Here is a 27,916-nt window from a genome sequence, read left to right on the forward strand (position 1 = left end):
TAGTTCTTTCCATATCCAGACCCACTGGTCTCAAGCTTCTCGTACTAACTATTTGGCTTGACATACATCATTCTTTCTCATCCAGCTTCAGCAACGCCACCAACTGTCTATGGATAACTGCCCACGCGCCTGGTCGAGTCTTGAACAAAAGCCAGTAATCCCCTGCCGCGTCCTTCCCAATAATTCTGACTACGTTCCGGGTCGGGTACCCCTGACAGGTCTCGATGTCGTTGATATACGACGGTCTACCTAGAGCATGGGGCCGTTCGCTCAGAGGCACTCCCGGGGCCACCACGGCAGCCGAAAAGTCCAGCTCGAAATACCTGGCCTTGTGCTGATTTGTGCATGCCATGAATAGCAAATTGGCATCTCCGACAACTGGTGGTGTCCGAGTGAACGATGCCCTCTGCATGGATGTCATGGCTTGAACTTGTTCCTTTGTCCGGTGCTCCATGAGGGCTTTACGGTTTTTGGACGCCACATATGCGAGGCTAGCATCCTGAATCACCTGGCCTGCAACTAGCAGCGTGTAGGAATAGAAAAAGGCGTTACCAATGAATCCCGCGCCGCCAGTTGGGAACCACTCCTCAAAGAGCGCCCATACGTTGAAGACGTTCATGACCATGATGGTTCGAGCTGGCGCCGGATTCAGAGCGGTGACAATAGTCCTCACCCACCACGCCATTACGACATCACCTTCACTCAGAAAGGGCGCCTTGTCCTCATTATCGGGGCTCATCGCAGCAAGCTCCTTCCGAGCGGATTCCTTCAGCCGTTCCACGCATCGTCTTGGTAGGCGAATGGGATGTTCCTCCTCTTGCTGATACCAGAACAGCTCCCATAGATACCGCAGCCCAAATATCACAAGGCTAAGTCCGCTAAGAGCGCGGTCAAAGTTACTATAGGGCTTCACCGGGGCTTCTGTACCCAGTGTGCGCAGAGGGTCATGTTCGAAAGGGATGAAAGGCGGTACTTCGTCTTCTCGACCCCGCAGAACAGCTATCCACGCGTTGAAGAATGTTGACCTCGCAATAGCATCGAACAGAGTATGAACATAGCTGACCGTCACAAGAGTCGCGTCCTGAAAGACCGAAACATGGATATGAAGTTGTGGCCGGTCGGTGTATATCCAGTCAGCCAACTTATGAGGACTATCCGCATGGCGGACAATGGGAGCGAAGACAGCAGGCGAAGGCGAAAGAACCGATTGATCTTGGCCCGATTTTGGTAGCTGTTTACCAAGTTCGTGCTCGGAGATGCGCAACCCATACTCGGTGGTGGTGAAGTTGTATGCGGGCCGCGCTTTGGTATACTCAGCGGGAATGTGGTATTCAAGGCGATTTTGATCCTGGATTGGACAGAGCGTTAGCCTCATCAATCCTGGCGGGAACTGGTTTGATGGATGGGAAGGATCTTCATAACCATACATTTAGGCGCAGACGAGCTCCCAACTGGCTCCAGTCTCCAATCTCTATCAAACGAGCGAGAGCAGCATCGAGCTTGGAGGCGTCCAGTACGTCGTCAAAACGGAAGGTGAAATCATGGCAGAGACGACGGAGATAGTCCAGGTCATCCCAATACCGTAGAGGGACAACCTTGTCAGTGGGCACAGTTGCTGGCCGGGCCCGACTGAAGTTTGAGAAAAACTCCATCATGATGTTGGGATGTCGTGCAAGGCGAGAGCCAAAGAAGGAAGGGGGAGGGGGATGCAGAGAAAGAGAGGGCATGTCAAGGAACCCCCGGTCTCTCTACTTTTCTGCACGACCTGTCATCTTCATCTTCGTCTTCATCTTCATCTCCATTACGGCAGTCACGAATGCAAACCGGGAACGGGAGAGGAGGGCAGGAGCAAAGCTCGGAGTTCCACAGGAGGGGAAGGAAACACATGCGCTCCGTCCCGTTCTCAATCATCCAATTATCCAATCGATCTAACTTGATCCACTTGAAGGAAGGGAGAATGTGACGAAAAGATAACTTCATCCAGCGCGATCATGCACCTCAGCCGCACGCCCCACTCGCCCCCCGCAGAGCAGGATCCCCCTCGAGATACTTGCAGCCCACTGAAGAGTCTGTCCCAATCTACAATGTCTCACAGCATACCTACCAAAAACCAATGATACTCAGGAAGTGCCTCACGATTCACATCTGGACCATCCTTCGCAGTCCTACTACTGCATAACCAGTAACCACACGGAGCAGGAAAGTCATTTTTTTTCAGCCCTTCAGCCCTGCTAGCTCAAGTGCTAGTACGTAGCCTATACTACGAAGCACCCACCAAATCCATCCGACTAGACAGAGCCCCTTGTGATCCCGACCAAGGAAACGGAGTAATAGTATGCAGATACTATCCACATCCACCAGACTGACTTCCAAGTTTTAGTCTGCTCAGTCAAATCCCGATTTGAATCCGAGGAAACAGACAAACAAACCAGTATTTGTGCTACGTGTCTCATGCGGAATGTCTCGAGGTTCCTTGTTTTTCATCGAGTCATCTGCTACCAATCCACCCCGGGACTAATATCCGATCGCTTGAGTAGTAAGGGGCATATTACCGAGTATATACCAGTAATATCTCGCTGCATTATGCCGACTCCGCTCGGCTAATTAATTAAACAAAATCAAACTGGTGGCAACTATGGCTGGGCCTTTGTCTCGCTTTTTTTCAAGAATGTCTCATTCATTCAATCATGCATGATATGATAGGATCCGTCACAAATCCGTGAGTTATTATCTTGATCCGGTGTTCAAGATTCTTGGCCGTGCTGCAGCGTTTCTGCATGTGCATTGAAAAAGTATATCTTGAAGAATGGTTACGGTTATGAAAGTCTATCTTAGGTTTGGCCACATGTTGGCACTTGGCAGTACTGGGAAAAGGAATAAAGAAACTTCCTACAGTTAGCTAATAGCTTTTAAGGTCGCGCTGCTACCATCATGCTGCAAGGACATACTGGTAAATGGTCGAAGTTTAAAAGTACTTCAGATGCAGTAAATTCTGTTCAAGATAGCGCTGCCAAACAATAAACATGAATTCATAATCTAGATATCGCCACAAAGTCTCTACAGGATTTTTCAGAAACACAGACGCATGTGATCGATCGGGTGGCTGCGATCACCTCCTTGCGGCGTCTTCAGGCGCGAACCCGACTCGCCTGCAAATAGCGCCCAAGAGCCATCATGGGGAAATAATGCCGATAGTAGTCGTAGCCCAGATAGAAATGATTGGGGAAACCTGTTCCCGTGTAGACCGCTTCGGGCCAGGAAGCTCCAATGCCCTTTTCTGGCTGTTGTGAACATACCAGCCACCGAATCCCACGCTCAATAGCAGGGTCACTGAGGGGAAGGTGAGCCAATAGTCCCATTAGCGCCCATGCAGTCTGTGATGGAGTTGATTGCTGCTGCTGCTGAGTGCCTGTTGTTTGGTAGGATAGTAGCGGTTCGCCCCAACCGCCGTCGTCAGTTTGTTTGGATTTTAACCATTGTAACGCCGGTGCCACTAGCCCACTGACTCGCTTGTCATCTTTCATGTAGTAAGCCAATCCACACAGTGCATGAGACGTCCCGTAGACGTAGTTACACCCCCATCGTCCGAACCAGGCTCCGTTGGCCTCTTGTGTGGATGCAAGGTATGTGATCCCCCGAGTGCATGCATGCCGTAACATTGGAGAAAGGACGGGCCTTTTCGATTCACGTCTCATCATCAAGCCGAAGGCTTCCAGAATCCGCCCAGTGATATCGGCACAGGAGGTATCGCACAAGCTGTCCATATCACTGAAGGGAATTTTGTTGAGGAACAGCTTATCATTCTCCACGTCAAAGGCGGCCCAGCCGCCATCAGGGTTCTGCATGCCGAGGATCCATGTTGCAGCTGCAATCACAGAGTCCGAAGCGACAGATTGGGGATCCTGCTTCAGCTGAGCCAGAATGATGGCCGCGGTGTCGTCCACATCGGGATAGTGGCTATTCTCGTACTCGAAGCTAAACCCTCCGGGAGCTAGCTTAGGGCGGTAGATCCGCCAGTCCCCGCAGGGCTTCAGCAATTGGCGATTCCGGATCCAAGTGATGGCCTGCTGGAGGACGTGCTTATCGGGCGACATGGCATCGCACAGCCCGATCGACATCAATGCTGTGTCCCACACGGGAGAAACACATGCTTGGATCCGTTTGCCCGTCTCATCTTCCCAAGCAAAGTTTTCCAATGCTTGAATTCCAAGGCGGACTGGAGGGTCATCCAGCTCGTAGCCCTCTAACACGAACGCATAAATACTGGCATGCATCGGAGGAAAGATCCCAGCCCAGTCACCAGTGGGCTCCTGGCGCTCGAGGATCCACTGTAGGCATTTTCGTCGGGCGTAGGATCGGAGCAAAGGGACGGAACGGAGACCATTCAGGTAGTAAAGCAAGTTATCCACGACACTAAATGCAAGTCCAGTGAAGTCTCCTTGGCACAGCAGATCCCCGAGTGATGAGCCATACGGCACCATTTTGTCCGTCGGATTGAGCCATAGCTCATCTAGGTAGTCCTCCGGTAGCGCGTACACGGGCCGATGGTGGCAGATAATCAGCAGCGGGGCAATGGTTCCTCGGGCCCAAGACGCTAAAGTGTACATGTTGATTGGACAACTGGAAGGCAAAAGAATTAGCTCCACGGGCAGCTGGGGCACTGCATCCCATGGAAACAATCCGAAGGTTGCCAGGAAAATGCGAGTGAAAACGCGAAGTTTTTCAGCGCCGCCTGCTTTGAGAACAAATGCACGGGCTTGTTGCATGGCCGGCATGTCTGGACTCACTCCCAGCAACTTGAGTGCTAAGTAGGCTTCAGTCGTGGTCGATACGTCACCTGGATACTCAGGTGCTAGGCCCCATGAGCCATCGCAGTTCTGCTGTGATAGTATATAGCGGCAGTAAGCCGCATTATCGGCTCTCAAGTCTAAGCCCAAAGCATGTCGAAGGAAGATGTATTCAGCCGTGATAGTGACATTGGACCTCAACTCCCCGCACCAATGCCCATCGGAGCGTATTGAACCAAGAGCATAATCGTTGGCAAGCTTCAGAGTATGCTCTACATCGGAACTAAGTTGCTCTTTCCCAGATGTTACCCCTTCTTCGTAGCCTTCTTTTCTCGAGGTCATCATAACAAAGTCGTAGTTCGTTTCAAAGTGAAGGTAGGAATTATTAAGATGTTGTAGTCGTAGTAGTAGCAGATAAATGTCTGTCAGACAGCATGAAGAAATGAGCCATATCGGATCTCTAGACCTGCGGTAAGGAGACAATATGCATAATTATAATAGTCGAGCATGTTTAGCGCATCCTAGTAGCATGGAAATTGGTGGGTCGCATATTAGGGCGCGGCTTCCCTTTTTCGCCCTCCTTGTTCCCCTTGTTGACTACCGTTAAGGAACCCAGGCCTGTTCACATGCAATACTCAGTCCCTTGATAGGCTAGTCATATGAGCATGACTTACTAAGTAGTATTACCCAGGGTAACTGCCGTCTGTCAGCATATGGGCCCTGCTTTGTCCTTGCTTTGTCACCATGCAGGATGCCCAAAGGACCGTTTCAAAAATGACAGCACTCCTGCTACCCAGACTCTCCTACCCAGATAGCCTTCACCTGGCTTTGGCTGTGGTGGCTCTTGGTGTCACGATTGCCCTCTTGGTAAATAAATGCTACCGGAGCCGAAGATTGCGACGATTTGAACAACTTCATGGCTGCCAGAAGCCGCCCAACGAAAGCGACCGCTTCTGGTATGACATCTTCGGAATCGCCAAGTCAATCGAGTTAGCATACCATTTTCGCCGCCGAACATCTCTCTCGTATACAAATGCACTCTTCGAGAGATATGGGGAGACTTATGTCTCCAATGTCTTAGGATTTCGGCTGCTATTTACCTGCAACGCGGTCAATATCAAGCATCTGCTTTCCACGGCATTTGTCGACTTCGATAGTTCTCCGTTGCGAAGGCCTTTGTTTGAGCCAATCACACCACATGGCATATTCACCCTTGACGGTGCGGGCTGGAAGACAAGCCGGGAACAGTTGCGAAGTCGGCTCTCCAACCTTCGTAAGGCCATCGATCTTAGCCTGTGTGAGCAGCACTTCCAAGCTTTTCTTCGGCACGTCCCTCCGGATGGACAATCCTTCGATATCCAGTCCTGCGCGTTTGGCCTGTCTTTAGACATGCAGACCTTGTTCTCCTTAGGAGAGTCTGTTGATGCTCTCAGCCCCACCCAGTCTCGAGAGAAGAAGCAATTCTTCGAGGACCTTCTTCTTGTTAAGAATAGAATCGTGCAAGATGGCTTCCGTGGCCCACTTCGACATTTAGTGCCCAAGCGAAGCTTTCTAAAGGCTTGCAAGAACGCACGAGGATATGTGATGAACTGCGTTATTAGAGGATTGGAAAGACAAGGCAGAGTTGACAAGGAGACAGAACAGTGGCCTACGCTCAAACCACAAATGGATATAGGTGGAGCACCACAGCTTACTGATCAAGCTTTGAGTATTCTGCTCGCAAATGATAGCATGAGCACGACACTGTCGGGACTTTTCTATTGCCTTGCTCAGAATGAGCGCGTGGTGCATAAGCTGCGAGCAAGCATCATTGACACCATTGGATCAAACCCTCCGACATGGGGACAGCTCGGGACACTGCATTATGTCCGCTGGGTCCTTCAAGAAGGTTCGGCACCTCTTTTGGCCATCTGAGTTCTACTATGCACTAACATAGTATTCCAGCGATGAGACTATTTCCCCCAGTTGTCTTGAACGCGAGAGTGGCAAACAAGAATTCAACATTGCCAACTGGAGGTGGAGCTCATGGTGACGCGCCGATTCTTGTCATGGAGGGAGACATTGTGGTTTTTTCCACCTGGGCTAGGCATCGCTTAGGGAAGGATTTCGGCGAGAATCCTGGGGAGTTTCGTCCAGAACGATGGGAACAACTAAGTGGGGATATGGCTGGCTATATTCCGTTCAACAAGGGTCCTAGAATCTGCCCCGGCCGTAAGTCCACTTCAGTTATGGTGATTCCCAGGATGCACTCACTAACACAAGAGCAGAGCATTATGCTATGATTGTTCTCACGTACATTGTGGCCCGCATATTCCAAACCTTCTCGACCGTGTCGGATTATAATACTAAGCCGTGGACGGAACGGATTAGCATGACTTTTGAAAACGAGAATGGGGTGCTAGTTGGGCTTAGCTAGGCTTCCTCATGCATGTGTAGTCGGTTATGAACAATGGCATTTGGCTGGTGAGAAAAAGAGATAGCGAACGAGAGCTGTTGTATATAATGAATTTTGCTCAAAAACAGCAAGGCTGGTCAGAAGCGATGGATTACTGGATGCAAATAGGGAGGACCTCAAAAGCTCGTCAGGTGACTCCGTGATTGAATAGGCTAAAAGAAAACTATATAAATGGCACCAAGATGCTAAAAGTGACATGCTGAAAACCGGCACAATATTACGCTGAAAATATCAGTAAGGCCACTTTAAAACCCCTGCTACGCAGTCACGACTGTTGCGCAGCTATATCACAACTCTAAGCGTCTTTCTTCAGTCCACCTTCGATTGTTCCGAACACAGGAAACATTTTCCTCATCATCAAATCCTATCGAAGCAATTAGCACGTTATCGATGCTAAGTAGATACTCTGCAACAAGCAATAAAATGATACTTACCACACCCCATTGCGGCAATAGCCACAGTGCCCATTTCGCAGGGACAGCGCCTCCACCAACCCACAACTTTCCTGACTCCTTCCTCTCTACTGCCTGTAACACCTTAGATGCATATGCATACCTATCAACGCCGCTATCTTGCAAGCTTCCATCACCCATTTTCTGAATAGCATCCTTTGCTCCGATGTAGTATGAGGTCTCTGGGACTTGACGTTGAACGTAATTGTCGAAGAACTTAGTCTTCACACCACCAGTCATGAGAGTGATGGTGCGAACACCCAGCGGAGCTAGCTCCATACGCCAAGTCTCGCTGGCACTCATAAAGGCCGCCTTCGAGGAATTGTACATGCCTTGAGTGAGGTACATTAGTCAGAGAACGCCAGGTCTGTGACTAAAGAAGAGGATTGGACTTACTCATAAAGACAAACGGAAGAGCTCCATTCACTGATATATTGTTCACAACACACCCTTTGGACCTGATCAGTAGAGGAGCAAAGGCCTGCGTTACGGCGAAAGGAGCCCAGAAGTTCAGATCGAATAGCTTTTTGCCCTCCTCGATTGAGGTATCCATGGCGGGGAGGATGATGCTGCCTCCACTATTGTTTACCAGAACGTCAAGCTTGCCGCCAGTGGCTTTGGTCACCTTCTCCATTGCATTGGTGATGGAATTCGAATCCAGCACATCCAGGGTAAGGATGGTAGCGTTGGGAGAGTTGGTGAGTGTTTTGGGGGCCTTTGACGGGGTGCGTACAGTGGCAAAGACGTGGTAACGGTGATCGTGGAAGGTCTCAGCCAGTGCAGCTCCGATGCCTCCATCGGAGCAGCCTGTGATGAGGACGGTCTTTTGGTCTGTGGACATGGTGCGGATTCTGAAGGAGTGAGAATGAGCCAGGCTTGTCTGGTAGTTGTGAATAGAAGAGAAACTCACCATGAGAGACATCATGAGGGGGGTCTTTATCTTATTTCCAACTTCCCAAGAAGGATAATAGTATAGTAGAATGGTGTCACCAAGTGAATCCAGCGGGAAGTATACCAAGGCCGTGACTATACCGGAATTGGCAAATGATATTAGAAGTAGCGACACGCCATCGGTTCCTGTCAGCATCAACAGCTGACAAACCAACCTTAAAAAGCCCCCCTTCACCCTCTTCAAATTCCTGTTCGGGTAAATGATATCAAGATCCTGAATATAATCCTACTCTAATTTCGTGATTTCAAACCATCGCCCAGCATCTCAACCGTGCTCCCCGTTCAACATCCTACTGTATCGCGCATACAACCTAAGCTATCTCAACCCAATCATGCACTTCATCATATCAACGGATAACAAAAAGCCCGACCGAAGCACCCGTCAACTCATCCGAAGCCATGTAATGCAAGGCATAAACAAAGGGCGGCCTCGATACGACCGACGGAAAAAGCCCAACCTCATACAACAGGATCAGATTCCATCGCCACAATCAGCAGAAGTATATCAGGACCCCAACATCATCCCATCGACTAAACTAATAGTGGGTCCTAATCCATCATTTGCTCAATTCGCCGTCCAAGTGGATTCCCGTACCTTCGCTGATATACTACAATGCAGGTCTTCCCTACCCTAACCCCCTCTTTCATTTGCGTAGCTAACGCGAATACCATGTAGTCGCCAAACTATCAATGCAAATGTTCTTCCCCCTGGGCTTCTTGATTGAATTCGACTACAGGGATAAATCCTGGTTCCATGACTCTATCCGCTCCGATGCCGCATATCTGCATCTCACCGTATCCGCATCAGAAGTCTTCATGGGCTCAGTCCACGGTCGACAACATGCCGACGAACTACTTTCTAATCGCAGGACCATGCTCCATTTTACAAAGGGCGTGCAGATCCTCCGCGAGAGACTAACGGGCGTCGATCTCCAGACCAAAATCTCCGATTTCACCGTACGCACTGTGCTGATGCTGGCCATGACAGCGCATCTGATGGGCGAATCCGAGGTCGCACAGAAACATATGGAGGGGATTCGAACGATCATGGATCTTCGAGGTGGTCTGCGCTTATTCGAGAGCCAGAAGATTCTCATCGAGCTGTTCAGGTAAGCAAAGCCACTTACCTTCCTGTAACATCCAACCTATCAAACTGATCGACAATCACCAGATGGGACCTAGGCCTCGCCCTCCAAAACAACACCACGCCCATATTCTTTAGAGACACCTTCCTCGAACCACTAACCCCATTCCCTACCATCTTCAACCCCACCTTTAACCAAACCAACAACCCCTTCCTCCCCCAACTCAACCTAGACCCAACCCTAAAGACAACCTTCCACGTCCTCCAAAACTTCTGCACTCTGATCAACACAAGCATCACCGAGACCCCCCAACGCCGCCTTACCCCAGATATCATCCCCTCTACTCTATCCTCCGTAATGTACCGTCTTCTCCAAAGGCCCTTCCCCCCGAACAGCAACAACGAAACCTTCCGTCTAGGTCTCCTCACCTTCTGCCATCATACCTTCCTCCAGTGGCAAGACAAGACATTGCCTTTTGTATTCTTCCCTGCTTCGTATCAACCTCATCTCTTGTCGTTCATGGAACAATGCCAGCAGCATCTTGACAATGCTGAAGAGGAGGGGGAGGGTTCCTCGGAGCTCATTCTCTGGCTATTGATGGTCGGGATCCTTGCATTGCCGCCGCTGCCAGCATTTCAGGGGACGGATCTCTGGTTGAGAGGGTCTTTGCGGGAATGGTTGGAGAGAGTGGGGATCAGCACGTGGGGAGAGTTGCGAGGGATTATGAAGAGGTTTTTGTGGGTGGATTTGATGCATGATCTTGCTGGGGAAGGGGTGTTTGGTGATGTGCTTAAGGTATAAGTAGTGCTGATAGCAATTTCAATTGGTGTATTTAGTGTTGGTGGGAGGTAGGTATCCTGTTATTCAGTGGTATTCACAATGATTTGAGATTGGAGAGTGGCAGTAATCCCTAATAGTCTTCATTGGAAAGTGGTGGGTACGCTGTCACTCCAGTTATTGATGGCAGCATTTACTCTACTCGGCTCATGTGTAACACTAAGAAGGACCATGTGAAAAAATCAACCAATTTGCATGTGCAAGGATACTATATTCTGTATTACCAATCATATACTTTTCAAGCAGGTCTATCCACATCGCCATGGCGCATCTCTAGTAGTTTTTGTGCCCCTACCAGTTTGCCCCCGCCGTTTGACCAGGCCAGCATCTCCAGGTCGACCACAAACAAACGCGGAGAGGAAAAGCAAGTACTGAAAGGGGAAATCGTGTCGTTCTACATCACAGTGCCAGCATCCGGCCAGAATAAAGTAAAGGGGAATGGGAAAAAAAAATAATAAAAGAAATCCGTAATAAACAACTGAAGGGGTTCAACATGATTGCATTGTTCGTGACCACATTGTCATCAAGCTGCGATCCCACAGCTGGGCTCACCATTATCTACCAATCGAGCAAATTTACTGCTCAGCGGGCTTCTCGCCCTCGGCAGGAGCGTCCTTCATCTCAGCGTCGGGCTTCTCCTCGGCCTTCTTAGCCTCCTCTTCGGCCTTCTTGGCCTCTTCCTCGGCCTTACGCTTGGCCTCCTCTTCCGCACGCTTCTTGGCGGCGGCCTCCTCCTGGGCCTGGCGCTCGGCCTCCTGCTTCTCGCGGTAGCGCTGGATGATGGGACCGGCGACGAAGCGGATCTCGTCCATCTTGGCAACGTAGACCGACTTGGTGGTGTCCTCACCCTCCTCGTAGAGCCAGTCCTGAACAACCCGTTAGTTTCTGTGACGAAGATTGGAACGAACGTTGTGAAAACTTACCTCGGTGTCGGTCAGCTTAGCCCGCAGCTTGTCCTTCTCCTCCTCGTTGGCGAACTCGGAGTAGACGCCGTCGATCTTGTCACGCAGCTCGTAGATGCTGGACTCGAGCTCGTTCTTCTTCTCGTCGGTCTCGGCAATGAGCTTGTCCTCCATGTACATGGAGTTCTCACGCTCAGTCCAGGCGTTCAGGACGGACTCATCGGTGGAGGTAGTGCCAGTCGAGATGGGCAGGTCACCCTTGCGGACCTGCTTCTTGACCTTGCGAGTCTTCTTGGGCTGCTCACCATCCTTGCCATCGGTGTCCATGGCCTAATCAGTCGTCAGTAATCGGAACATCTCGCGCAATTGAACTGGGGATTATCACTCACATCACCCTCCTCGGGAACGGGCTCCTCGACTTCCATGTCCTCAACGTAGTAACCGGACTCCAGGTTGAGGATACCGTGCAGGTTCAGACGAGCCTTGAGCTTGCAGATCATGAAGTCATCGTTGGCATCAGCCTTGACACCCTTGACAGAGAAGCGGCCAACCCAGGGGTTGACCTTGCCGGGCAGCATCTCGGGCTTGGCGTAGCGGGCCTCGAGATCGAAAGGCTGCTTGCGGTAGAAGGTAAGGATCTTGGTGGAAGGCATAACGTTGCCGCGGTTGAAAACAGTCAGGCTAGTGTCCTCGTCGGGGATGTCGGCAGACTGCTCCCAGGTGAACTCGATGGGATAGTTGACGATGTCGTGAACGGAGAAGTCACGCACACGGAAGACGGGGGAGAGGATGGCACAGCTGAAAGCACAGCCGCGAGCAATGGCCTCATCCTGATTGAGGGTGAAAGAGAGGGTCTTGCCGAAGAACTTGGCGACGGCGTCCTTGATGGCGGGCACACGGGTGCAGCCACCAACCATCTCGACGAAGTCGATGTCCTCGGGCTTGAGCTTGGCCTCAGCCAGGGCTTCCTCAATGGGAACGGTGACCCGGTCCAGAAGGGGCTTGACCATGGTCTCAAGCTCCTCACGCTTAACAATGGCGCGGACGTCGACGTCCTCCATCAGAGACTCAATGCTCATGGGAGCGGCAGGGTTGGCCGACAGAACCTTCTTCATCTTCTCGGCAGCGGCCAGGGTACGAGACCAGGCCTTGGGGTGAGTGCGAACATCGATCTTGAACTTCTCCTTGAACTCATCGGCGAAGTGCTCGGTCAGGGCACGGTCGAAGTTGCGACCACCGAAGTGACGGTCGTAGGCAGTAGACTTGACGTTGAGCTCACCCTTGCGGAACTCGACGATGGAGGCAGTGTAGTCGCTGTAGCCGATATCGACGAACATGACCCGACGGGGCTTCTCCTCGGGGCCGGGCAGGTCGAGCTTAGTGATACCGTAACCGAGAGCGGTGGCGGTGGTGTCGTTGATCAGGCGGAGGACCTTGAGGCCAGCGATCTCACCAGCATCAAGCATGGCGCGGCGCTGGACGTCGGTGAACCAAGCGGGAACGCTGATGGTGACGTCGGAGACAGGAAGCTTCAGCTCCTTGGAGGTGATGTCCCGGATCTTGGTCAGGTACATGGCGACCAGCTGAGTAGCCGAGAACTTCTCCTTCTTTCCGAGGTAGCTGACCTCGGCACCGGCCTGGCCGTTGACATCGCAAAGCTGAGCCGTGGTGTACTCCTGCTCGATCGCAACATCGGGGTCGCTGAATGAGCGGCCGATCAGGCGCTTCAGGTTGCCGACCGTGTTCTTGAGGTTGGAAGTCTCTTGCGTCTTAGCGGCCTCACCGAGAGCTCTGCAGCGGGCATTGAAGCCAACAAGGGAACTGTGTGGGAGAAAAACAAGTCAGTACACGGCTCGTATACTAATGTACTGGGAAGGCACCTGATATGGCGCCGATATAAACTTCATGATAAGCAAAGAATGGGCGAACTCACGGAGTAGATCTGTTGGAAACTTCGTTGGTGATCTGTAAACCATCACAATGGACTAGTTAGTGACTTGGGACTGATAATGACGAGCGGATGGGCAGCGCTCGGAGGGGGAAGAGAAAATTGGGCAGAGGGGAATAGAGTGACGCACAATATCAATACCCTTGTTACGGGCAACACCGACCTTGGTGCTCTGGGCACCGAAATCTATACCGACGACAGACATGGTCTAGATGAGGAAGAGGTAGAGAGGGGGAGAAGAGAGTGGGGGGAAGAAAAGAGGAGAGAGGGGAAAGAAGAAGAAGAAGTAGTAGAAGAGTGATGAGAGGATGAAAGAGGAAAAAAGTGGAAGAATGGGACTGAGGGGGAGAGGTTGGGGGAGGATCCAAAGAGGGCAGAGAAAAGAGCGAGACGGAGGGGGAGAATTTGCACGGCGAGAACTGCAGGACCCGCCACTAGAAGCTCGCGGGCGGTGAGGCGTCGATTTTCCAACGTGGGCACCGCTGGCTCGTCAGTCACTACTATCTGTCAGGCAGATACTATCTGTCTAAGCAGTAAGCGCAATTCGATGGGTTCCACTTGGGCAAAAAAAAAAAAAAAAAAAAAAAAAAAAAAATTATGTATAATTAAACACACTAGAGGAGCTCAATGCAGAAATATATAAAACGCAGGTGTCCCCAAGGTCGGAGGATTACAGGAATAAATAAGGAACCTGGCGCTTACCAGCATCGCAGCACAGCTTCACCGGCTTCTTTGGGCGCTCGTCGAACCTTCTGGCTGCTGCTCGACGCCTCCCACCTTTCACCGCTTCATTAGTGCCGGCAGAACCTTACTTGACCGCTTTGGCGGGGCTTATCGATAGTTCAGAGTTTTTCTCCCGTTTGTGATGACTCATCATGTGCATATCTGTTTGGCCACTTCCCTTTTTTCAGTCAATCAACTACAGTGCTACTAGGGTTGGTATGACATTCTATAGATAGAGTCTTCAAGCGTGAGATGTTCCCTACTGCTCCAGCTGGCACGTCGGTATCTCCCAGTCTAAGTGGATTGCAGACTTCTGTTACAGAGAATCATCTGACCATTGTATGCCAATGTTATGTGTCATACTTCGTAGCGAATTCGATTCGATTGGATAAACCTTTGTTTGTCTTACCCTATTGATTATCGAGACCAAGTGGGCACGAATTCCCCATACGCATCCATGACCTCAGAGGATAGTAACTTTGGCTTATTTGATAATGCGAGAAAAGAGTATTAGAATACAATCGATGTGAATGGACAATGGATCACAAGCCATTACTGAACGAGAGTCAAGTAACTAGTTCATTAGTAGCATGTTTGTTCAAAACAGGCTCCAATACTCTGGTCAGTCGGCCTCTGTTCCCCGGCAACCCTCATGCTCAGTACTAATCAATCCCGATGCCTGAATTTTTATGCGCTGCCTTCCGGTTCAAACCATTTGTTCTGGTTGCATATATCTCCTCTTCTGCCTCGGAATCCTACTAGGTTGCTTGGTATATCTTGGCTGTGGCAAGTGTCCATGGGGCTGAGACCCAGGAACAGCTCTAGATTGCTGCATCACTGATTGTGGAACACTTGACGATACCTGGGGCTTTCCGCTCGGGACACTGCTGTCTGACTCAATGGTATGCATTTCATACGCCCGGTTGTCTACCGGGTCTTCGTTAGATTGCACATACAGGCCACGCTCTCCACCATCTGCCTCTCGTGTGTGTAGAAGTCCGGTGTCTTCCTGCGCCTGGCGACTAACGGAGAGTCTGACCCGCTCCTCGGCGCTCATCAAGGATTCCACATTCTGGGGCAAGGAAATTGAATTGCCTCCAGAATCGGATGTCGCAACCGAGTCAGATGAGCAATGTGGGTGGAGGCCGATGCGAGGCACGTCTGGAAGAGGGGTCAGGTATTTGGCGAGACTGGTCCCCAGAGCGCCTTGATAGTCGTAATACCGATCTGGAAGCTGTGGCGCAAACGAGAGGCGACCATTGACCTTGGATGAAGGCCGGATGGGAACGCCTTTCTCTTCTGTTTTCATTCGAAAGGTGTCTACCTGAACATTCAGCTCATCCCCCTGGACCCTAGCCTTCTCGACCGCTTCCTCTGGTGTAGTATGCTCATCAGCTTTGGCTGCGTCAGCTCGAGGCCCGCCCCACGTTCGCTGGCCTGCAGTGAAGATACCGTACACTATGTAAAGCCAATTGAAGAACGGATTCAGGATGAACATTAGGGGATAGAGCCAGGCTTTGAAGCGTTTGAGCCTTATCCCAAAATAAACCATAAGGATGTAATTGAGACCGAGCGAAACTACAATGAAGCCAACAGGCAGGTTCTTGATCTTGCTGGAAGTTGTTATGATCGAGATTACCAGAATGAAGAATAGCAATGCAGTCGTCCGGATTGTGTTCTGCATGAAGCGCACCAGACACAATAATGGGTAGCGTTTCCACAGTCTGACGTCGGTCAGCATACACACTTCGTTGGTTATGTAGCCGAGAAACCATCGACGTCGTTGTTTAAGCAGGCTACAGAATGTCTGAACCGCCTCTGTCTTGCAGAAAGCACTCGTGCACATCTGAATTTGATAGCGTTCAATCGCCCCGATCATGAACAAGTGCGTTAACCAGCGATCTTCTCCCAAGTGGCACTTGCCATAGTCGAAGAGATCCTCACATTGCTCAGCTTTGTCCGCGAAGTAGTATCTCGCCATTTTGCGGAAAGCTGAGAATCGTAGGATTGTCAGTGCTCCCGGAAGGCAGGTAACAGCGCCGCAACCGGACTCCACGGTACGCTCAACAAGCTGCCCGTGAATGTATTCCATGTCCTGTAGAACAGTTATCAGAGAGTTTCTCTCTGTGGTTGAAGTAATTATTCCTGTCATCGCTAACATATTATGCTGGCTCCCTGGTTTCAGTTCCATGTCATACATGAAGTTCTGCAGGCATAATTTGTCAAGAATGCAGTCTGAATCGATGAACAACAGAAATAGGTCGTCATGATGCTTTAGATAGTCGGCATATACCTTGTCGATCAACCTGAAGGTTTGTTTCTGGCAATGACGCTTGCCACCGTGCTTGAATCTTGAAACAGTGATCCTTGCCCCATGATATGTCACATCAATGCTTTGCGGGTAACTCTCCAGCGAAATCGGAATTCCCAAATGGTTGATCACATGGAGATAAGGTTCATCGATGTTGCACCCATCATAGGACAAGAAAACATGAATGCAATAACTGGGATAGTCGCTATCAACGACCGAGTCAATTGCCTTGATCAGAACAAGGGGGTCTTCTTTGTATACTGGCATGACAATGACGGTTTTTGGTGCGGTGCGGTCATCTAAAGCCTCCTTCACCCTCTTGGTTCGCCCTAGGGAGTGAATCACGAATCTATTGACACAAAATAGCCATGGTATGATTAGAAGCGCAGAGAATGCCCAGAAAGCGAACCATTGAAGTACCGACACGAGCTGGCGAGGAAAAAATTGCGTGATCTGCGGTGGTAGTGGAAGAATAGCGATCATCACTGGAAGAAAGATTCCCCTACATGTGTGTTATAATACTTTCATCCTTGAAACATTGCACTTACACAAGCTCACCTGCACAGTGTGATGAGGAGAGCCATGATGACTGCGAGAACTCGAATACTCCAGTGATCGGCCTTCTGATATACCTTGATCAGACAGTAAATAAACGCAGCAAGGAAGAGGAACCACTCCAGTAGCGCTGCAAGCAACAATGGTCCCAAGATAGAAATGTAAATGATCTAAGCCCATGGTAAGCGTACTCGTCTTCCGGTGGAAAGACTTCAAACCTACGTCTCTAGTAGGCCATGCGGCTAACAACTCGGACGATGGTTCTCCAGCCATGATGAGACGAGCTGGCGTTTCGTTTCGGCTTGACCAGTTGTCTCTGCAGGTTTCTATGAGATCTAGTATTATAAGTCTACCACCGCCAAAGGGTCGTCAAAAGTGCCCGAAGCGAGCCGTATTCGTTGGAAGGCAATGGCTCTTTGGTATATAAATCGAATAAGGGAGCTCTTTTCTCGGTCGCCGTGGGTTCCGGCAACTATCAGCATGCCTTCCTGATGAGGATTGAGCCTGTTAGCTTCTTTATTTGTATATTATAAGATTAGAAGCAAACGCACGTTCTGAAATACCTTAAATAATGTGTGACATATTGGCTCGGACAGTGGGCTAATGAGAGCGAGACGATGGCACAACTCTTGTGATATAACGCAATGTGGTAGTCTGAAGTATATCCAATGAAACCCGCCTGACACCTAGGAATTATGTTGAGGACATGGTACCGAAGGAAGGCTTAAGCTGGAGTGTAACTATGAGAAAGGCTTTGATTCAGACAGCCTGAAAGGCTCCAACGGAGCTGAAACGAAACGGAAAAGGCAGGTGCTCTTAGCCCAAAGTGCATTTCTACATACCCCTTCTGGGGAAGTGGCGGGAACCTGCTTTGGCTTGATCTTTCGCTGATTGCATCCAGATTAATTGACTCTTCTTGGTAGCAGTGTTTCCTGGGCTACCTTCACTAGTGCCAGCTAGAATCCATAGTTTTCAAGTCATATCCTCTTTCTCACTTGCTTCTTGCATGAAACTGGATAAGCCCCTCAAACTACTCGTCGACCAGCAGGCTGCAAAGCGATTCCATGCGTTGGCGAATCGCGTTTCGACTGGACAACCTGAACGGCTTCCTCCTCAAGTAGACCCCGAGCAACCATATATCGAACAAATTCCATAATCCACTCTTGACATCTCTTGTTGGTGGTCTGTGCTCGTCAGGCTGGAGCACAGGCAGTGAGGCCCTCAACTTCTACTCACATCATTGACAGGTGCCATGAAATTCTCACTAACACGAGAGGCCGGTATCTGACTGGCTGCGATTTCAAGATCATCTCTCGGAGTAGGGTCTACAAACATACTACTACTCTCTATTGGAGAGCCCGTAATGTGTTGAGAGTCGACATATCCAAGCAAGACCGTCTCATACGGCTCTTCATTGGAGGAGAGCGCGTGATTCCGTTTGAACTCGAGTTGATAGCCCATCATAGGGGCGCCCACAACGTGTATCGAAGTACCTGTAGTGGAACAAGCGACAGATGGAACAAAGATAGAGAAATGGGAACGCTGGCTCGGGCTATTCCGGGATGTTACGAGGTATATTGCTCTGGGAGGCATGACGGTAGTATGCGGTGGAGTAGAATTGTGACAACAATCAGTCTACTTCCTGAGAGATATCCAATATCTCTTCTGAGGGGAATATTATATTGACCGCCCGCGCTTGGAAGCCGGCCAGGCAACAACAAGCAAATGCATGTCTGATCGGTACCTACTATGGTGACTGTCATCCGTTCTAGCAGCATGTCACACGTTCTGTGACTTTCCAGAAATATACCTAGCTGGTAACACAAGAATCCAGACACCCGTTTCAATCCAGCTTCACTTTTACCTCAAGAAATCCTAATCCTGCTTTGCAGAATCTGTGAAGGATACACATCATGAAGTGTCAAAATACCCGTTGTTAAAGAGGTCAGTCCGGCTACTTTCCTAAAGCGGCCAAGTCAGCTGTTTGCGCCACACAAACACCGCTGCCTGACTGCCTGAGGCGAGCAAGACAGTTGCTCCGCTGCGGCGCTCAGAAAATTTCCCCCGCCGCGCATTAATTGGCCTGGCCATTTTCTTTCTCGCATCTGGAGCTCTTCTTTAAATAACTTGCAGGTGTCTTTTCCTGGTCGATTCCTCCTTTCCGCTTATATCCCTATCTTGCGCTTGCGCATTTCAGGTAAGATACGAGTGCCCTGCTTGCCTCCTCCAATTCTCCGCATCGCCGTCGCGCGGTTCTCCGTCCATCATTGGCCAAATCGGTCCGTATCATGGTTCTGACGCGGGATTGCACCCTACCCTCATCCTGAACTTATCGCCTGTGCCTCTCTGCTTTTGACGATATGTAGGAATCACTGACTGATATTTTTCCACTCTAGTATAGACTCTATACATCAATCTCCCCTATACCCCCTTATCCTCCTACAACACAGCTCGTGACCATGTCCGAAGAGCAAAAGCCTGTCGCCCAGCCCAACGCTGAGGCTGAGAAGGATGTACAGAACGTCCTCGCCGAGCTGAAGGGTGAGAACGAAGCCCCCGCCAACGCTACCGAAAAGAAGGAGACCGAAGATGCCGAGGAAGCCCGCATTGTCGAGGCCGCCGCCAAGCTGGGCGAGAAGTCTGAGAAGGCTGAAGAGCAGAAGACGACACAGGAATCTCGCAACGACAACCGGGGTCGCGAGGGCCGCTTCAACCGCCGCAACAATGCCAAGTTTGACCCCTCTACGCAGCAGGTGACGGATGACCCGGTCGAGATCCGCAAGCAGGTTGAGTTCTACTTCTCTGACTCCAACCTGCCCATGGACAAGTTCCTGTTCTCCAAGGTCGGCGGTAGCGCCAACCGTTCGGTTCCTCTGGAACTTCTGCACTCCTTCAAGCGCATGCGCCGCTTCCAGCCCTTCAGCGCCGTCGTCGAGGCCCTCAAGTCGTCCGAGACGCTTGAGCTGACCGATAACGATACCTCCGTGCGCCGGAAGACTCCCCTTCCGGAGACCGTGTCGCAGACTCACGACCACAACGTGGTCAAGGTGTTCGAGGACCAGGCCATGAGCCGTAGCGTCTACGCCAAGGGTTTCGGCGATGAGGAGCCGACCACTCAGCTTGACATTGAGGCCTTCTTTGCCCCCTACGGACCCGTCAACGCCATCCGTCTGCGTCGTGCCTACGACAAGACCTTCAAGGGCAGTGTGTTCGTTGAGTTCGAGTCGGAGGAGAAGCAGAAGGCTTTCCTGGCCCTGGACCCCAAGCCCCAGTGGAAGGGTCAGGACCTGCTCATCAAGAGCAAGAAGGACTACTGCGACGAGAAGGTGCGCGACATTGAGGCTGGCCGCGTGAAGCCCAGCGGCTCCCGCGGACGCGGTGGCTTCCAGCGCGGTCGCGGCCGTGGCCGTGGTGGAAACCGTGGCCGTGACAACCGCGACTGGAGGGAGCGCCGCGCAGCTGACCAGAAGAACGGCTTCAACGACAAGAAGAGTGAGCCCAAGGAGGAGCGCAGTGAGGTCCAGAAGGATGCTCGGTATGTATTCACTTTGTCTTCCCCCCTATCACCACCCCATTACACAAAAGCAAAAGTATGTATACTAACAAAACATTTCAGCGGCGTCCCCATTGTCCAGAGCACCGCCGAGTCCGGCCAGAAGCGTGCCGCCGAAGACGAGGCGAACGGCGACCACCCTGCCAAGAAGGTGGACGCCAAGGAGTAAACGAAATAAAGTCATCTTAATCAAAAAGAACAAAAAAGAAAAGTTGCACAATCAAAGCTGGCTGTCTATCATCAAGGACACCACTTGCTTATATTTTTTTCGTTGCTTCGAAAGAAAAATGGGAATAAGGGTTATGGGATACAAAAAGCATGACTTTGGCTCGAATGACTACCCCCGGACTTTGAAGACCATAGTACCATAATGGCGTTGTATAATTTCATTATTATTTTTTTTTTCTTTTTCTTTCCATTATTATTCACCGATATCCTTGCTTCGGTGGACGCTACATTCTAGACTTACGGAATAGGATGTTCTGGAATTCATCTTTACCGTTTAATTTCCTTCCTATTGGTAAGTGAGTGTACTATCGTGGAATATTCATCAAGCAAGATTGCGACTGGCTATAACATAGAACTTATTGCATAGAAGTAGCACGCTAGTAATGCAGTAATAATATGTAGAATTTCATGACTTCTTCCAAGTACTAGAAGTGTTGACTGCAACAGCCAGGGCTGCACTTATATTCATCAACTACGGCACGTATATAACGGTATCATATGCTAAACCACCTCTCATCCCCAAACCTCTCATTTCTTCTTCTTCGTCTTATCCACAACATCAATCCACTGCGTCCTCAATCCACGTCTCACCAATGCCGTCTCCAACGCGCGTCGCTGGTCTCCCTGGACAAGCACCTCCATGACGCCCTTAGGCGCGCCAGTAGCCTGCGTTACACTGGTGCTGCTAGCGCATTTCTTCTGCAGTTCTTCGGCCAAGAGACTAGGGATGATGCCGAACACTTCGAGGTTCCAGACCTTAGTGACGGTCTTAGAACCGGTGCGGCGTTCAAGGATCACATTGACCTTGGGGGCGGCGCCTGTTTTGGGCTTTACCTCGGAGAGGGTTTGGCCGGGTCGTAGGATGACGTAGTGGGCTGTCATGAGGGAATGGTCGTCGATGAGACGCTTGAGGAGGCCGTCGCGGGTGGTTTTGCCGCGGGAGAGAGTGCTCTTGTCATCGGCGGAGGAGGAGGTGAAGATGGTGTTGGCGAGGTAGGGGTTGAGGGTAATGATGCGCTTGTTTTTGGGGTCGACGAGTGGGGGATTTTGAGATTGGATGTATTGGTCGAGGTGGGTGGAGATGTCGGTGTATTTGTAGTAGTTGCTGGGGTGGGTGCTGGATAGGGCGGGGAAGATGGTTGGAGTGAGTTTGTTGGTTGGGCGATAGAGAGTCTGCACGGTCAGGGTTTGGCCGACTGAGGGGTCGCCGCTGTCTGTAGATGCGGACTTGGCGTTGTTTGCTGAAGTGGCAGGCTTTCCTGCGTTCTCGACGGCGTTCTTGGATGGGAGGCTGTAAGGGACGAATTCTACAACGCGACGGTCATTGAAGTCCACATCGAGGATGACGGTCTCTTGGCCGTTGCGGTCTTTGGACTTGACCAAGCGCTTCTTGTCCAGGTATTTGATGAACTTTTTCACGTTCTTCCAACTGGTCTTCTTGATTTGGTAGTATTGGGTTTGTTTTGCGGTGTATATGGGCAGGTGGGGTGTGATCATGTTCGATATCAGAGCAGATGGTTGAACGGGTAAAGATAGACCATGATTGGTAGCGGATGGGTTATCTTGCTTGAGCTTGTAGAGGGAGTAGAGGAAGGCCTTTTCGAAAGCCTCATCAATTTCTTCACGTGGTCAGCATATAGACCCCTTGTTGTTATGAGCGAAACTCACCTTTGGTTGTGGGCTCCTTCTCTTCAACCTCAGGAACCTCCTCCTGCGGGACATCAGGCGCTTCGTCCGATGCTTCCTCGCCTCCAGCTCTTTGAGTGGCCTCTTCACCACCTACTGCTAGGTTCTGCACGCCCTCTTCAATCTCTCCTACATCTTCGTCCTCTTCCAGTTCATCATCCCAACCCTCCAGATACTCTGGAGCGGGCTGACCTGGCTTGGAAGACGAGCTCCAAGCCCATAACTCGTCACCTTCCCAGTGCAGACCTCGAACGGCATGTCCCTTCGTGCCCTGGACCTCACCAAGGGCAGAGATGTCGATCTCGCACACGCCCACAAACAGCGGTACCGTATGCCTATTTAGGCTTGCAACAGCAACCACTGCGCCCTTAACGGCACGCTCGTCAAAAGGCGGGTCATTGGCCAGACCCGGAGTCATCAGGTCGGCTCCTCCGTGCAGTTTCTGCATGACCATTTGCGGGGTATGAAGCAGTGGCACCAGATCTGGGTTGTGCCAAAGTGTATATACCGTAGGGTAGAGGCGACCATCGGCGCCGGGGCCGTGGTCGACTCTGAACCACAGAACCCGTTCATCGGCCCCGGGATGTGTTCCAACATACATCGTTCCTTGTACTTCGCGGAGCTGAGGCCCGGCGGTCGTAATAAAGCGTGCGGTCAAACAGTTCTCGGGGAGTAGAGCATTTCGAATGGAGGTAAGGTTTGACGCGGTTGGGTTGGATGCGCCTGGAGCTGAGTCGTCGCCGCTGGTTTCGACCGGTGCACTTTGTGGGACCTCGATCTTGTAATCGCTGATAATCTGATCGGCAATCTTTCGACGGTCGGATGACCGCAGGGGAGAAAGATTTTTGATCTGCGATTGTCTAGTGTGAGCGATGCGCTCAAAAAGGCACGATTGACCTTCTTGTAAAGTGGTGCGGGGGAGGGGTAACGTACCGTGGGCTTCTTCTTGAACATGATGGAGGAACGAGGGTGCAGTGGTTTAGTAGACGAGTATTAGATGACGATCTAAGCCATGCAGCCCACGCCAACAGAAATGGAGTATCCGGGGAGTGGATAAAGGGAAGAAGAGGCTATTCGGAGAGCTGCTGAGGGGACGAACGAATGGATTTGACTACCGCAACAACAATCGCCCGCGTGGTCCCCGCTTCCCGAGGTTTCAACACATTCTACGCATACATCACTGAATAACATCATTACCAGCAATCAAAGCATGAAAATCCTTAGAACTTCGATACTCCCTCAACCTTCACCAAACGCACAATTTGTTTTCCTGCCCAGTATCATGTAAGAGGATAGCGGTAGTACCTGCCGGAGAGTCCTACTGCACCGTTCAGGTTAGGCCTCATTGTATACTTCGCAGGCACCCAGGTAGAGCAAAACGCACAAATTAGAAGTCTACTCACCAGCCCTCAGCTCAATCATAATAGTCATCACAGAACCCATCATCCATTCCATAGTCTGGCTGGTCATAGCACTTCTGGAGCGGCTCATTGATGTTTGCCTCGCAGTCCTCGTAGTCGTAGTGGCTCTGGTCTCCCTCATAGCCTTCATACTGGTCGTGATAGAATGGAATTGGTCCTTCATCCCAATCCACATATTCTTGTTCAACCGGCTCTGCTCCCCTGAGCTCGCAATACTCCGGGTCGAGCTCGCTATCTTCTTCTTCCTGATCCTCGTACTGCTCTTGAGATCCTTCCTGCTGCTCGGCTTCCCAATACTCCTAGTCATACCGTCTCATGGTGTCTAAAATCTCCTTCGCTTCATCGTAGTCCTCGAAATCGTACGGTTTCAATCCATAGGATAACATGAAATCATGCATGCCGTTTAATCCAGCTTCCTTGATCATCCGATACTGACTCTTCTCATTGGGGAGAATGTCATCTGGCTGCTGAGGTGTGACCTGGGAGGGCGACATAATGGCTTGGGGAGATGGGGAAAGAATATTATTAGCAGCTCTCTGACTTCGACAATATGGGAGAGAAATCTGAAGGTGAGGAGAGGTAGTAAGTAGTCCATGAGAAGCCAGGCCGTTATTACTTGTAGCAGTGCCTTCCATTTCGGGCAAGAATCGGTCACGGGGTACTACCATGATCAATAGAGACAATACAATCAAGACAGGCTGGAAAGCACACCGACGAGAATCTTGTGGGCCATGCTTTGCAGGCCATTGTTGCCTTCCTCATGACCGTCAACGATTACCAGTCACTTATCAACGACTACTAAATCCGATTCTATCTAGACGGCGGATACAAAGAATGCAGTATTATACGAAAGAGAACGGTACAGTTGAGAGTCACAGCTTCAATATTGATATTTTATAGGTACATAAGTGGATACCCGATCCGAAGCGAAAAGAGCATCAGACGGCTAAAAGGGCTCGTGTAGCCGTCAGATAGAAACAAGAAGGAATGTCTATATGATCCGAACTTCCACGTCTGGCTGGGCGCTTAGGCGTTGAGGTCACGGGCGTGCTTCTTCTCAGTGACCAGCCAAGAGAAGGTCTCCTTCAGGACGCTGAGGAACTGGTCGGCGCTCAGAGAGCTGAAGTAGCTGGTGAGGTTGTCGCTGGAGACGGCGACGCTGGAGCTGCTGGGGGTGGCAACAGCGGCGGCGCTGGAGCTGGCAACCTGGATGTGGGTTTGCTGGGGGGCGCTGCCAGTGACAGTGACCTGCACAACGTCAGTCGAAGTCTGGTAAGCAGTGGCGACCGCAGTCTGGACGGTGGTTTCAACGTCGGTGACAACGGCGGCAGCAGCAGCAGCGGTGGTGGTGGTGGCGCTTACGGCGGAGCTAGTCGCAGCAGCAGCGCTGGTGGTGGAGCTGGAAGCGCTGGAAGTAGAGGCACTGGAAGTAGTAGCGGCGGCAGCGGCAGCGGAGCTGGTAGAAGAGGCACTGGAGGAGCTGCCGGAGGAAGTGGCGTTGTACATAGCAGGGCCGGGGATGTCATAGGAGCTCAGGCTCTGGTAGATGTTGACCAGGATACCCGGGTCGGTGTCCTTGTAGAGGGCTTCACCCTTGGTGCCCGAGTAGGTGGAGCTACCACTACCGGTAACCTTCAGGTTGAGACATTGAGGGTAGTTCTGGGCGCCATCCTTGTTTTCAGCGGAGTGCAGGGCAATGATCTCGTGACGCAGGACGTAGTTACCAGACTCGAGGGTCGAGGGGATGGTCACAGTCCAGCTATTGTTGTTGGAGATCAAGTTGTCGGTGGCCCAGGTTCCAGGGACCTCAGTGTCGCTGATAAGGCCGCTCTCGTCGATCTTGAAGAACTCAAGGTCAGTCTTGGTGACATCGGAGCAGTCACCGTTGCAGTTGGCAAGGTAAGTCAGGACGGGACCGTGGTGGCTGGAGGGCCAGTCAGTCCACTGGAGCTCGACAGTACCACCAGCCTTGACGTCAGCGGAGATAGCACCAGGCTTAGCGCTCTTGTGGCAGATGATGTCAGCCTCGGCGTATTCACTGCCGTCGACGAAGCCAAGGTCAGTGGCTTCGGTAGACCAGGCAATGGTCTCCGGAGGGTCACTCTCATAGGCGTAGGAGGTGACGATGTATCCTCCGTAGTACTCGCCGTCGACGACAGCACCAGACACATAACCGTGGCCAGCAACAAGGGCGGCCGAGCCGAGGACAATACCAGCAATCTTAGCGACAGACATTTTGCAGGCTTTGGTTTAATCGACGCACAGCGTGATCGTGGGTAAGAGGGATCGGTTGGGAAAGAAAGAGTGACGAAGAAAATGGTCTTCAATCAATGAAGCCAGGAAAGGAAAGCAAGAGAATGGATGGTTCTAAGACCCCGGGAAAAGAAATGAATGAGAAGCTGATGAGGAGGAAAGGAAGAAAGGTCGAAGCAAGACGTGAATCCAGCGCCTTTATATAATGCTCGCCATGGTCGTAGTTCTATCAAGTCTCCGCCCAAAGCTTAGACCGAACGGTTTCGAACCAGGATAAATGAAAGGTTCACTCCCCGATAGCCATGCTGCAATTGGATTTCTTGGCAGCTGTCAGGTTCCCACTGACTACAGGGCCGACTGAGACGCGGAATTGATTGGGATAGGGTCATCGCAGACGGAGAGTCTGAGATTGATGAAAAGCAGGCACTAGACCACAGACCACAAACACGCCGGTAGGTTCCAGAGTCAGAGGTCGAGACACCCTTGCAGGAGCCAGTTACTACTTGGGCATTAGCGTTGTCCAAACAGGGGAGACGGAGAGGCGCCGAAAAGGGCCCAGCGAATTTAGCTACATACCGGAGCAGAAGAGTGGACCGAGTGCCGGAGGCCCTCTGGCTGTCCGGCGGCAGTCTGCGACATGGCGAGTTTCACTCTGGAGCTATTCTGGCTCCAACTCCGCCCTGCCAAGAAATGCCATTTTTGCCAGTTCCGCCGGAAGTGGCTTGTTTAGGTTATGTCAGTTATTGGAGATAGAAAAACTGTTTGGTTTTGGAATTGATAGAGAGAAGAGCTTGGAAGCCGGGGTGAAGTACTTCATCAGTACGAGATGGTTGTAAATAGCTAACTAACCAACTACATAACTAGTTAGTCAGGTGGTACTGCAGTAGTCAGCGATCAACCACGTGCGCACTAGTCCCTATTGAACTCTTGCTCCCCTCACTCAGTGGCTTTTGACAGTACTACACTTCTATTATGAGAGTTTTTCCATGTTCTGCGTGATGAAATGTGGCGGGAAATAAAAAAAAGAGCGACAAGCCTGAATCTCAAAATGGAGGGGCGCATCAATGCCACCTGCCACCTAATAGAGATGGTGCTATCCCGTCACATACATAGTGGTGATAACTGGGGCCGGGGCCCATCCGACAATTAGATTGAGACCGCCGATTTAATTGCAGGGAGGGCCGCATCGAATCCGGTCTTGGCAATGCCCTTACGAAGTAGAGTCAAGCTTCTCATGATTCATTCGTTCACCTTCTCAGCTTTGATTAACACCTCCCTGTAGGCTAATAAGCAACAGCCCTGTATTGATTGGGTGCCGCCCAATTTCTGTTGGATGGAGTTGGTCTGGATTGCCTGCTAACGTAACCGGCAAGCGAGTCGGCCAGGCAAGCCAGTCGGCCACCTGTGTATTCCATACTAATCCAGCAATTTTTGAGCTGTAATACTACAGCCAAACTTCATAAATTCAGGTTTACCTAATGAAATTGGCATACTAGAATGTATCTAAGTTTAGTATATAAATCTTATAAGATAAATATTAATATATATTCAAGTAAAATATATTACACTGTATTTTTATGGTAATTTATTTCAAACTAGTATTATATATGATATGAATCTTATTATATCATATATTTTTGATGTTTAGTTTCTTAAAGTATATCCATAGCTTCAGTTAATATTTTATTGTAATTGAGCTAACGGTGGGTGAGATATTAGAGTTTGATAAATGTTAGATTAGTATGGGATACACAGGTGGCCGACTGGCT

The 27,916-nt window shown here is 50.7% G+C and overlaps 11 protein-coding genes across 11 annotated transcripts; 3 read left to right on the forward strand and 8 right to left on the reverse strand.

The window, feature by feature from the left end:
- Nucleotides 1–8: 8 nt before the first annotated feature.
- On the reverse strand, nucleotides 9–5,243 carry BO87DRAFT_367434 (squalene cyclase). The gene is made up of 3 exons (XM_025621886.1): nucleotides 3,246–5,243; nucleotides 1,428–1,646; nucleotides 9–1,348 (listed from the first exon to the last, which is right to left on the reverse strand). The coding sequence occupies exons 1-3, from the start codon at nucleotides 5,130–5,132 to the stop codon at nucleotides 68–70; spliced, it is 3,387 nt and encodes a 1,128-aa protein (XP_025475827.1). The 5' UTR covers nucleotides 5,133–5,243; the 3' UTR covers nucleotides 9–67.
- Nucleotides 5,244–5,531: 288 nt separating this feature from the next.
- BO87DRAFT_462414 (cytochrome P450 oxidoreductase/alkane hydroxylase) lies at nucleotides 5,532–7,340 on the forward strand (the record flags this gene model as incomplete). Its single annotated transcript, XM_025629158.1, has 3 exons — nucleotides 5,532–6,675; nucleotides 6,732–6,998; nucleotides 7,055–7,340. 3 exons carry the CDS (start codon nucleotides 5,532–5,534, stop codon nucleotides 7,201–7,203), a joined length of 1,560 nt encoding a protein of 519 aa, XP_025475828.1. The 3' UTR covers nucleotides 7,204–7,340.
- Nucleotides 7,341–7,537: 197 nt separating this feature from the next.
- BO87DRAFT_409918 (short-chain dehydrogenase/reductase) lies at nucleotides 7,538–8,535 on the reverse strand (the record flags this gene model as incomplete). The annotated part of the gene is made up of 3 exons (XM_025626276.1): nucleotides 7,538–7,606; nucleotides 7,677–8,026; nucleotides 8,091–8,535. 3 exons carry the CDS (start codon nucleotides 8,533–8,535, stop codon nucleotides 7,538–7,540), a joined length of 864 nt encoding a protein of 287 aa, XP_025475829.1.
- A 269-nt stretch (nucleotides 8,536–8,804) lies between these two features.
- BO87DRAFT_158949 (uncharacterized protein) lies at nucleotides 8,805–10,624 on the forward strand. Its single transcript, XM_025618232.1, has 3 exons — nucleotides 8,805–9,260; nucleotides 9,322–9,754; nucleotides 9,817–10,624. The coding sequence occupies exons 1-3, from the start codon at nucleotides 8,978–8,980 to the stop codon at nucleotides 10,529–10,531; spliced, it is 1,431 nt and encodes a 476-aa protein (XP_025475830.1). The 5' UTR covers nucleotides 8,805–8,977; the 3' UTR covers nucleotides 10,532–10,624.
- A 118-nt stretch (nucleotides 10,625–10,742) lies between these two features.
- On the reverse strand, nucleotides 10,743–13,850 carry hsp88 (Hsp70 chaperone Hsp88). Its single transcript, XM_025620764.1, has 5 exons — nucleotides 13,548–13,850; nucleotides 13,403–13,434; nucleotides 11,859–13,290; nucleotides 11,491–11,799; nucleotides 10,743–11,433 (listed from the first exon to the last, which is right to left on the reverse strand). The coding sequence occupies exons 1-5, from the start codon at nucleotides 13,620–13,622 to the stop codon at nucleotides 11,143–11,145; spliced, it is 2,139 nt and encodes a 712-aa protein (XP_025475831.1). The 5' UTR covers nucleotides 13,623–13,850; the 3' UTR covers nucleotides 10,743–11,142.
- A 996-nt stretch (nucleotides 13,851–14,846) lies between these two features.
- Nucleotides 14,847–17,279, reverse strand: chsD (chitin synthase D; the record flags this gene model as incomplete). The annotated part of the gene is made up of 3 exons (XM_025619777.1): nucleotides 14,847–16,953; nucleotides 17,000–17,083; nucleotides 17,218–17,279. The coding sequence occupies 3 exons, from the start codon at nucleotides 17,277–17,279 to the stop codon at nucleotides 14,847–14,849; spliced, it is 2,253 nt and encodes a 750-aa protein (XP_025475832.1).
- Nucleotides 17,280–17,792: 513 nt separating this feature from the next.
- BO87DRAFT_445483 (uncharacterized protein) lies at nucleotides 17,793–18,599 on the reverse strand (the record flags this gene model as incomplete). The annotated part of the gene is made up of 2 exons (XM_025628162.1): nucleotides 17,793–18,195; nucleotides 18,233–18,599. The coding sequence occupies 2 exons, from the start codon at nucleotides 18,597–18,599 to the stop codon at nucleotides 18,032–18,034; spliced, it is 531 nt and encodes a 176-aa protein (XP_025475833.1). The 3' UTR covers nucleotides 17,793–18,031.
- Nucleotides 18,600–19,465: 866 nt separating this feature from the next.
- Nucleotides 19,466–20,728, forward strand: BO87DRAFT_429801 (tRNA maturation protein LHP1; the record flags this gene model as incomplete). Its single annotated transcript, XM_025627511.1, has 2 exons — nucleotides 19,466–20,541; nucleotides 20,623–20,728. The coding sequence occupies 2 exons, from the start codon at nucleotides 19,466–19,468 to the stop codon at nucleotides 20,726–20,728; spliced, it is 1,182 nt and encodes a 393-aa protein (XP_025475834.1).
- Nucleotides 20,729–21,205: 477 nt separating this feature from the next.
- On the reverse strand, nucleotides 21,206–23,512 carry BO87DRAFT_343161 (putative RNA binding protein Ligatin/Tma64). The gene is made up of 3 exons (XM_025620765.1): nucleotides 23,407–23,512; nucleotides 22,456–23,323; nucleotides 21,206–22,406 (listed from the first exon to the last, which is right to left on the reverse strand). The coding sequence occupies exons 1-3, from the start codon at nucleotides 23,425–23,427 to the stop codon at nucleotides 21,316–21,318; spliced, it is 1,980 nt and encodes a 659-aa protein (XP_025475835.1). The 5' UTR covers nucleotides 23,428–23,512; the 3' UTR covers nucleotides 21,206–21,315.
- A 375-nt stretch (nucleotides 23,513–23,887) lies between these two features.
- Nucleotides 23,888–24,388, reverse strand: BO87DRAFT_400601 (uncharacterized protein; the record flags this gene model as incomplete). The annotated part of the gene is made up of 2 exons (XM_025625539.1): nucleotides 23,888–24,125; nucleotides 24,204–24,388. 2 exons carry the CDS (start codon nucleotides 24,386–24,388, stop codon nucleotides 23,888–23,890), a joined length of 423 nt encoding a protein of 140 aa, XP_025475836.1.
- Nucleotides 24,389–24,920: 532 nt separating this feature from the next.
- BO87DRAFT_317850 (lytic polysaccharide monooxygenase auxiliary activity family 9 protein) lies at nucleotides 24,921–26,129 on the reverse strand (the record flags this gene model as incomplete). Its single annotated transcript, XM_025619784.1, has 2 exons — nucleotides 24,921–25,263; nucleotides 25,399–26,129. 2 exons carry the CDS (start codon nucleotides 26,127–26,129, stop codon nucleotides 24,921–24,923), a joined length of 1,074 nt encoding a protein of 357 aa, XP_025475837.1.
- Nucleotides 26,130–27,916: the final 1,787 nt, after the last annotated feature.

Source organism: Aspergillus neoniger (assembly GCF_003184625.1).
Source record: "Aspergillus neoniger CBS 115656 unplaced genomic scaffold BO87scaffold_38, whole genome shotgun sequence".
NCBI classification, from domain to species: Eukaryota; Fungi; Ascomycota; class Eurotiomycetes; order Eurotiales; family Aspergillaceae; genus Aspergillus; species Aspergillus neoniger.

What these genes read in the sequence shown, in the direction of transcription:
- BO87DRAFT_367434 (XM_025621886.1), bottom strand. Translation starts at nt 5,132, where the DNA reads ATGATGACCTCGAGAAAAGAAGGCTACGAAGAAGGGGTAACATCTGGG. An exon ending in GAGCTTCCTGGCCCGAAGCG is followed by an intron (nt 1,647 to 3,245) that starts GTCTACACGGGA and finishes ATCATGATGGAG; the next exon opens with TTTTTCTCAAACTTCAGTCG. An exon ending in GAGCTCGTCTGCGCCTAAAT is followed by an intron (nt 1,349 to 1,427) that starts GTATGGTTATGA and finishes TGTCCAATCCAG; the next exon opens with GATCAAAATCGCCTTGAATA.
- BO87DRAFT_343161 (XM_025620765.1), bottom strand. Translation starts at nt 23,427, where the DNA reads ATGTTCAAGAAGAAGCCCACG. An exon ending in TGTTCAAGAAGAAGCCCACG is followed by an intron (nt 23,324 to 23,406) that starts GTACGTTACCCC and finishes AGACAATCGCAG; the next exon opens with ATCAAAAATCTTTCTCCCCT. An exon ending in GAAGGAGCCCACAACCAAAG is followed by an intron (nt 22,407 to 22,455) that starts GTGAGTTTCGCT and finishes GACCACGTGAAG; the next exon opens with AAATTGATGAGGCTTTCGAA.
- hsp88 (XM_025620764.1), bottom strand. Translation starts at nt 13,622, where the DNA reads ATGTCTGTCGTCGGTATAGATTTCGGTGCCCAGAGCACCAAGGTCGGT. An exon ending in GTTTCCAACAGATCTACTCC is followed by an intron (nt 13,291 to 13,402) that starts GTGAGTTCGCCC and finishes TCTCCCACACAG; the next exon opens with TTCCCTTGTTGGCTTCAATG. An exon ending in CCGTTCCCGAGGAGGGTGAT is followed by an intron (nt 11,800 to 11,858) that starts GTGAGTGATAAT and finishes ACGACTGATTAG; the next exon opens with GCCATGGACACCGATGGCAA.
- BO87DRAFT_158949 (XM_025618232.1), top strand. Translation starts at nt 8,978, where the DNA reads ATGCACTTCATCATATCAACGGATAACAAAAAGCCCGACCGAAGCACC. An exon ending in CTTCGCTGATATACTACAAT is followed by an intron (nt 9,261 to 9,321) that starts GCAGGTCTTCCC and finishes AATACCATGTAG; the next exon opens with TCGCCAAACTATCAATGCAA. An exon ending in ATTCTCATCGAGCTGTTCAG is followed by an intron (nt 9,755 to 9,816) that starts GTAAGCAAAGCC and finishes GACAATCACCAG; the next exon opens with ATGGGACCTAGGCCTCGCCC.